Consider the following 9465-nt stretch of genomic DNA (forward strand, 5'->3'; position numbering starts at 1 on the left):
TTTGGGGCTAAACCACTGCAGCTACTACAGCCTTTAAACTCCAACTGGTGGGGCAAATACACAGTATTCAAACTGGTTGTGTTTCAAATCAAAATTTCCACAGCAGTCAAGAGTGGCTGTGTCTCAAATTAAAGTTTCTTTAAATGTCGAAGTAGTTGTGTCTCAAGCCGTACAATACTGTACTGTGCCGATTCGAGTCAGTTGTTTTAATAAACTGATTTTACACGTTAACACTGAACTAAACGTGGAATATTCAACAGCGACATGAACGAAAACGGGTGGGGAAAAATTAAGCGACAATCCACTGTTTTTATTAGCTATGAACATCTAACGGCTTGCAGGTCGGTTCCAGGGCTGAATCGATCCAAATATCGATAAGTGACTGAGTCGGATCGATACTAGTATGGTGGGACCGATACTTTACTTGTACCTTTTCTCCACTACATGTAGTACATTTGTCCCGTTTCATAAGAGAGTAAAAACTATGAGTGTACAGACAGTAGCGGCTCCTCTCACATGCTCACCTTACTCCTCTCCTCCTGCTCTGCTGTGTTTTGTTGTGGTACCGTCACGTGACTGAGCGCCACTGAGAGACCAAACATGTAGCAGTGAGAGAGAGAGAGAGGAGCTGTGTGGGGATATTTTACTGCAGTAAACGAAAAAAATGAAAAAAGAATTTAAGTTTTAAAACATTTGTTCTCCAGTAATAATGTTGTAATTAAAGTTATTTAATAAGTTTGTGTATTTTGTTTCTTTTACAAAAAAGCCAGAAAGTGCAATGAAAGGGATACACTATGTTTTGTTATTATATAATTGGTTCTAAACAAAAACTTAAGTGTAAGTTTCTGAATGCTGTTCATTGCACATCCAGAAATGTGGCAATTTTAATGGAAATAATAGTGTAAATTATATGTACGTAAAGTACGAACGCATCTTACGCACTTTGCTCGCGCTACGCAAATTCATGAACTACGCTAGGTACGTAGGTTTGGTTCGTTAATCGGAGCATGCGTAGTGAGGCTCTCATTCCGTGTGTTTGTTTTGAACAAGTGTTCTTTTGACTTTGTGCTTATGAATGTAAACAGATTAGCATATATTTTAAATTTAAATGAACACAGACAAATATATTCGGTCTCTATTTAAAATGTACATATTTATTCAGCTAGCAAGCACAACTAGGTGGTATGAGTTAGTGGTGATACGCCATCCCAGCTAACAATTTTTGGTTCCCAGAACGTTCCGGGAACGTTAGTTTTTGGTTCCCAGAACGTTCTGGGAACGGATCATTTTGGTTGCCCTTTGGTTCCCCAGGAAAGTTTTTTTTACGGAAATAGAACGTTCCCGTTTGGTTGTGCATTATAGTTGTTGGAACGTTTCCCTAACGTTCCCGTAACCTTAAAATTATTGAAACCTTAAGGGAACCTTGTACTAACCTTTAAATTATTGAAAACTTTAGACAACCTTGCAATAACACTCAGGTAACACCGGCAGCCCGTGTCGCCTCTGACTCTTTTTGAATGACTGCCCAGAATCGGGCCAAATACACTGGCCCAAATCCGGATGCCAGATCTCCGCCGACTCTCCCATAACTGGGCCGGAAGAGCCCCCGAAACACCATTTATTTACCGTTTTCTTCTCCTTTCACATCCTCATAGATAAAATAGTAGATTTATGCTACAGATTAACTACAGATGCTACAGATTAACTACAGATTGTGCAGTAGAAAGTATTTTATTAAGATAATTGCAGCAAGTAGTATAATAATAATAATCAGAATATTATAAATAAGACCAAATACAAAAGTGAACCAAAATGACAGCTATATGAATACTATACATAGAAAATAACATATAATTGCATATAAGAATAATAATTATAAAAGTAAATTATATATATATATATATATATATATATATATATATATATATATATACAATATAAAGAAGTACTGTTTGTTTGTTTATTAGGATTTTAACCTCATGTTTTACACTTTGGTTACATTCATGACAGGAACGGTAGTTACTCATAACACAAGATTTATCAGTTCTCAAGGTTATATCAAACACATGAACAATTTAGTGTCTCCAATTCACCTCACTTGCATGTCTTTGGACTGTGGGAGGAAACCGGAGCACCCGGATGAAACCTACGCGGACATGGGGAGAACATGCAAACAACACAGAAATGACCCAGACCGCCCCACCTGGGGATCGAACCCAGAACCTTCTTGCTGGATCTTGTGACCTTGGCTGATGATCTACACCGGCTGTTAGATGCTGCAGAGTAGTGTTCATAGTTTTTACTCATGTATGAGAGGTGAATAAGCAAATGTGGCTCAGTGATGGTAGTGGACACTTGAATATCTACAAAAAATACAAGGGACAATCTTTGGGTTATAAAATTATATACGATCAGCCATAACATTAAAACCACCTCTTTGTATGTATACTCTTTTTCTATCAGCTCCACTAACCATATACGTAGTTTACTAACCATTTACTGACTTTCCCTATGGGATTAATAAAGTTATCTATCTATAGGTGCACTTTGTAGCTCTACAGTTCCACTGTCGTCCATCAGTTACTCTGCATACTTTGTTAGCCCCCTTTTACCTTATTCTTCAATAGTCAGGACCTCCACATGACCACCTCAGAGCAGGTATTATTTAGGTGGTGGATCATTCTCAGCACTTCAGTGACACTGACGTGGTTGGTGGTGTGTTACTGTGTGTTGTGCTTATATGACTGGATCAGACACAGCATCGCTGCTGGAGTTTTCAAATACCGTGTCCACTCACTATCCACTCTTAAATTATACACACCTGCTTTGTTGGTCCACCTTGTGGATGTAGTCAGAGATGGTAGGTCGTCTGTTGCTTATTATTGTATTACTATTATTGTTGTTGTTGTTCTTGTTGCTTATTGTAGCTTTTAAGTTTACGTTATCCACAGTATTCAATGAACTTTAATTATTTAGCAGCTGTTGTCTAATGCTAGAAACTGTTAGCCTTTTAGCTAACGTTACCTGAAGTGTTTCAGTTCAGACTACCAGTAAACCTGAAACTCACTAGATAACATTACCATAAACAGTTTCCATTTCCAAATTGTTCTCTATCTTAATCCAAAACTCATTAATATACTTTCTGCTTACATTTTACTAAGTAAAAAGTTGTTGAGATTAAATGTTTATTTACCTCACACGAACGAACGATTCCTCTTCTTCAACGGCTCGCGTCGCACTGTTGCTATGGTGACGCTCGTTCTGCCGCCGCTGAATCAGAGACTGGACGCTGGGCCACAGCCGGACAACCAGCGTCGGCGCGCACGCGTTTCTACGAGCACCAGCCAAACCCAGCTGTGGTAACAACTGGGCCGGATCTGGCTACATTGATTCTGGCCGATTCTGACACTCGGCCGACTGTGCCGATAGAAAAGTGGGAACTGGGCCAGATGATTGTGCTAGCTGGGTTAACTTAGAAACCTTCCGGGAACGTTACTGGAACGATACTTTATACACATAAGAAATAAAACCTTATACAAGCTTTACCTAACGTCCTCTGTTAGTTCTCATAAAACCATGAGAGAACGTTAGGTTTCATAGTTTTATAGTTGGTACTTGTAAGTAAAGGTTGATCTACAGTACATGGACCGTCTCAAGCAAAAGGCTGTTTTTTTGGTAAGTTCCTACCAAAAAACTTTAAAGATCATAAGAAAACCTTCCGGGAACGTTACTGGAACGTTACTTTAAACACATAAGAAAGAAAATCTTAAGGCAACTTTTAGATAACGTTCTCTGTTAGTTTTCATAAAACCATGAGAGAACGTTAGGTTTCATATAGTTCCCGGAACGTTCCGGGAACAGCGCTAATTTTTTGTAGCGAAAATAGAACGTTCCCATAACGTTATTGGATGGTTCCCTAAAAATAACCATAGGGGAACCAAAATCTAACGTTACGGGAACGTTCTGTGTTAGCTGGGATGATAGTAATGTTTAATCTTAGAAGTGTCCAGAAAGTAAAGCACCCAGAAACAAGAAATCTGACAGCTTTAAACATCTGAATTTATCTACAACCCGTCTGAGAGCAGCTACTTACAAAAATGTATGTATTACAATATTAATATGTTGGAGAATTATAAATACAATTATAAATGCAATTGGCTTGCATCAAAATCAGGCAGCTAACACTAGCCTTTAAGCTAAGAAGTACACCAACCATGTTGTTGACCTCGGGTATTAACTCACAGCTGTCATGTTTTTTGTGTAGATAGTGCACAGTGCACAAGTCTTTATTGTATATCTTTCATAATAATAGTAGTTATGATGTATGAGTTATTTGGGTTTTAGTCAGGTATTGGTATCGGCGATACTGGCCCTGTATTTACCTGATATCGTATTGATATCAAATTTTGCAGTATCGCACACCACTAGTCGATTCCAAAAAAGAACAGTTAATCACAAAGCTGTGGAATTGATTCCAGAGAAAAAAATGATTCTGCTCAAGTTGATGCATAGACTCAAATTTCAGCTATTGATTCCACAATAGTGTCTCGTTTAAAACGCAATAGCTACACAATATAATAAAAGAGATGGCTCTCCAATTGATATTGAGTATATTAAGACCAAAAAGACAAACTCTACAACCAACTTGTGTCCAGATGAACCGATTCAACTTTGTGGATTTGTGTATCTGGATTATTGAGCATGCATCAAGAGATATATTAAGACCAGTTAAGACCATTAGTCTGGCTGCTGCATCGTCAGACGAATGTATAGCTGTAAAATCAGTAATTAAAGAATAAAGTACTGTGGCATTTCTAACTAATTTGGAGAGCTGGCCTGTTAAAACCCAACAATGAATATTATAACAATGATTTTGTGTTTACATAAAGTTCAGATTTCTTTCTGTGATCAGGGTTGCGGTGGTTCTAGTGTCACAAAAACACACACCAACTCACTAACGGTAACCTGTAGATTAGTCAGTCATTTTTTAGTGTTTTATTGGACGTTATAAAAAATTGTGAAACCTCCACTTTATCGAGACTCAACTCAGGGAATTAGAATCTGAATCGACTCTTTAGTTTCTATGAACCGACCAGAAGAAGTTGAATGAATTGCGCGCAGCTGCGTCACACAGTACCGCCTTTACGAGCTCCGCGCCGGTAAGTCTTTCTAGCTAATCCAGTTGTTTTAGGATAATGTCTGCTTTCTGTGAGTTTAAAACCGAGTTAAATGTCTTTCTTTAATACAGTGCTCTTGTTTATCAATCACGTTGGTGTGTTTTTGTCTTTCTTTGCTGTACCCAGCATTAAATCTGGTTAACCAGCTAGCATGCTAAAGCGGCAGTTAGCTTCATTTTAGTTAGCTGACCGCATAGCTTGACAGCACGATGGTGGTGTATTATCGATTAAAATATATAAATATATGGACGTAAACACGAGTTGTTCATGTTGTTTTCGAACTGCTCATTTACTGCTGACAATGGACGAGCACTATGTAGCTACGCTAGCTGAACTAGCTGTCTGCGTTATAGCCAGTTCCAACAATACATGCGCACTAATGTCAGCACTGACGTTAACAGCAGCTGCGCAGGATCAGGCTAACAAGTATTGTTGTAGCTTGCTACGCTTTATCTTTCATTTAACTAGATTAATAATAGTTATGAGAATTTACCAACCACAATATTAACATTTTGGGACTTTTTTGTCGACTCTGATATTACGAGGAAAGCTCGAGTGTTGCGCTAGTTAGCATTTATTTTATTCCATTGTGGATAAATGGTTTCCATGGACACGCCTAATCCACACACACTCACATAGTCATTGACAAAGTGATTTGATAAAAACACACTTAAATGCAAATAGTTATATTGTATATAATATACATTCATTTAAAATAAGATAATCAATTTCATGTCATATGTGACGACACCACACTTAATTTACAACTATAACAAAATATTTATTTTTATTTTTATTTTATTAGGATTTTAACGTCATATTTTACACGCTTTGGTTACATTCATGACAGGACAGGTAGTTACTGGTTACACAAGATTAATCAGTTTACAAGTCATGGACAGTTCACCTTACTTGCATGTCTGGCCTGTGGGAGGAAACCTGAGCTCCCGGAGGAAACCCACGCATACACAGGGAGAACATGCAAACTCCACACAGAAAGGACACAGACTGCTCCACCTGGGAATCGAACCCAGGACCTTCGTGCTGTGAGGCAACAGTGCTACTTACTGAGCCACCAAGCCACCAAAAAGTTATTAGTGAAACAAATGTGAGCGAATATTTCAAATAGAGAAAGGACAATGGCATTTCTCCATGATTTAATTAAAAATGGTGATAACTTTAATATAGATTTGTGGACCCAAACCAAAAAAAAAAAAAATTGATTCCCACTTTTTTTTTCCCTAAAACAGAAGAAAAATATCTGAAGTGTCTTCAGAATGATCTTTAGCTATTTTGGAAGACATGTTTAGTGCACAGGGTGTACTGGTAAACTAGGTGTCTAGTGTATTGTCTAGTAAATACTTGCCATTCGTAGATCATTGATACCTGAAACGTTTAACTTGTTTTAAGTTTTGAGTTAATGTTCAGTCCTTAACATAAGTAAAACTAATACAATGTCTAAAAACACAGCAGCATATATGATGGCCCTACAGATATAAATTGCTTTAATTTATATTGTTTTAATTTTAGTTAACACTGAAATTAGTATCAAATGTGTACTTTGCACAAGGCAGATATACAAATAATTGTAGTAAGTAGGTAATATTATACTTTGTGAAGCATTTGGTTGTTTATTATTACCCATAGACAAATAAACATTGAAGAGCACTGTTTTGTATAAATTTCCTTTCAGTCAGTTTTACATAACTTTACGTGTCTGCTATATCACCCAGAGACAGAAAAATGGCCAACCACTCAATGGAAATTGTAGCAAAGGCGCTGGAGCAGCAGATGCTGCACTCCGCACGGATTGTGGAGGAGCAAATAGATGCTGAACTGGAGAAGTTAGAGTGCATGGATGAGGATGAACTGGAGCTTCTCAAAGAGAGGAGACTGGAAGCCCTCAAGAAAGCTCAAAAACAGAAGCAGGTAGACGTTTTATTCAACCTTCAAGGACAATAAAATTTAGGTTATTTGAGTAGTGTTAAAATTGTGTGTACCAGTAATGATGTTTGGCTTCATTATATACTAATTTAACTGTAGGTAGCTCAACATAGCCATGTTTTCTAGGCATAGTATTGTTAGCAGATGGCTATATCAACATAAAAAGCAATTTGTGCGTTGTTCACTGCAAGACTGGGTACAACTTGTCATATTCATGTCTTACACATGATGCCTGGTAAAACTGTTTTCAGCTGGCTGTGCCACTAACTGGTAAGCTTGAACACTACGCGGTGTTTGACAGTTTATTCACGTTGTTTTGTATGAAATGTATTAAAAAAAAAAAGCTCTAGCAACAGTCTTTATTTGGATGTGATAATAAAATGGGTTAATGAAACTTTGTTTCAATCAAATCTTAAAGACTACGAAGCGTCAGCAAGTCATTTCAGGATTAGTAACTGCGGGATAGGTATCTAAAAAGCAAATCTCGTTTCTAGCTGAATACATTTCAGCTTTGTGTTGTACCCTGCAAAATGAGTGGACTACAATATTTTCTCATTTTAACCAGGATTGGATCTCCAAAGGCCATGGTGAATACAGAGAGATCCCAAGTGAGAAAGACTTCTTTGCTGAGGTGAAAGAAAGCAAGAACGTGGTTTGCCATTTCTACAGAGACTCCACTTTCAGGTACTTTTAAAAATACTCTTGTATTAATAGAACACCTTTAATTATAATTGAAGTCAAATCTAAGTCCGCCTGTCTTTTACTTCTTGTTTTAAGATGCAAAATTCTAGATAAACACTTGGCTATCATGGCAAAGAAACATTTGGAGACAAAGTTCTTAACGCTGAATGTAGAGAAAGCTCCTTTCCTCACAGAGAGGCTTAGGATTAAAGTTATCCCCACTATGGCACTGGTGAAGGATGGAAAGACTAAGGACTATATAGTGGGCTTCACTAATCTTGGTAACACTGATGACTTCACAACTGAAATGTTGGAGTGGAGACTGGGCTGTTCAAACATCATCAATTATAGGTAAGGAATAAATGTTCTGTATTCTCAGTGTAATTTTATAAGACAAAGATAAAGTTGAAAGAAAAATATATTTCTTTTTTTCTAGTGGGAATCTTTTAGAGCCACCTACAGTCAGTCAGAAATCAGTGTCAAAATTTACCAAGCTGGAGAAAAAGACGATCAGAGGAAAAGGCTACGACTCGGACTCTGAATCTGATGATGATTAGTAATGATCTACACTTTTGTAAGGCTTTGAAGTCTTGTAAAGCTTAATTTGTTTATTCAAATGATTTCTATGCATTTGATTTCCATATTTCATACTAATTTGCTTTGTTTTTTTTCTTTAATAAAATACCACAGCTTAAAATGACATTCCTTTTTATAGGAAGGTCTGTATAAGTCTTCAGAGGCATTAGAATTTTTTTTTAGTGGAAAATAAGCAGAGCCTTAGTGGTTTAGACTGAACATACAGATAAGAAACAAAGAAAACTGTGCATCTTCACATTGAACTTGAACTGGTACTGCCAGTTTTAATGAAACTTTTTTCAATAAGGAGGTTCTGATACCAGCTGGTGTGGTAGATTAGTGAACAGTAATAAGTCTATTCTTTGTAAATGTTTTATTTATAGATTGCATTTGGTTGCTGGTAGAGATGGGACGATCGATCGGCTATGAATCAGTATCGGCCGATTTTTTATCCAAATATGCTATCGGCGATCGGCCGATATTTCCTAAGAGTAGCCGATCCGATCGTGTGATATATAAAGACCATGTTAACAGCTCAGTGGATTGATCCAGACTTTGAGCTACGAAGCACCAACCATAACATCACCATTCATCAACCATCGTACAGAAACCACAGTGAAAGCTCTTCATGACCTAAAATAACATCATTAACGTTGTGCATCATACATATGATGTAATTTTGCTGATTGTAATATTTACTTTAAAAAGATAATTCAACCCGGTCACATCTGAGTCGATTCTATCAGCACGTTATATAAACTCCTGGTTCACTTTGGTAAATCGTAAGCGGTTCTTACTTGTGATGTACTAGATGAGAACAGAAGACGTTACAGAGCCAATCAGAGGCAAACGTTTATTCATTAGCAAATTCGTTAGTTCAGGATCATCTGCTGAACTTTTAGCTCCTTAGACGGAACGAGTCTGACGGTCAGTTACAGATCTGTGGTAATAGCAGTTTAATTAAGCTTTTTAATGTAAGAGGGTCACACAGAATGTTCTGTAGTAGTTGGTGTTTATTTAAAACCATGACATTTAATTAATAACAGTAAACACGGAGAGATAACTGAGAAGAGAAACTTACGCTTCG

At 37.3% G+C, this 9465-nt stretch overlaps 1 protein-coding gene across 1 annotated transcript; it reads left to right on the forward strand.

Annotated features, from left to right (window-relative positions):
* The first annotated feature begins 5109 nt into the window (after window positions 1–5109).
* txndc9 (thioredoxin domain containing 9) lies at window positions 5110–8419 on the forward strand. The gene is made up of 5 exons (XM_063005672.1): window positions 5110–5159; window positions 6911–7106; window positions 7687–7805; window positions 7899–8153; window positions 8239–8419. The coding sequence occupies exons 2-5, from the start codon at window positions 6921–6923 to the stop codon at window positions 8357–8359; spliced, it is 681 nt and encodes a 226-aa protein (XP_062861742.1). The 5' UTR covers window positions 5110–5159; window positions 6911–6920; the 3' UTR covers window positions 8360–8419.
* Window positions 8420–9465: the final 1046 nt, after the last annotated feature.

The sequence above is a fragment of the Trichomycterus rosablanca genome, chromosome 12, assembly GCF_030014385.1.
Source record: "Trichomycterus rosablanca isolate fTriRos1 chromosome 12, fTriRos1.hap1, whole genome shotgun sequence".
Classification (NCBI taxonomy): domain Eukaryota; kingdom Metazoa; phylum Chordata; class Actinopteri; order Siluriformes; family Trichomycteridae; genus Trichomycterus; species Trichomycterus rosablanca.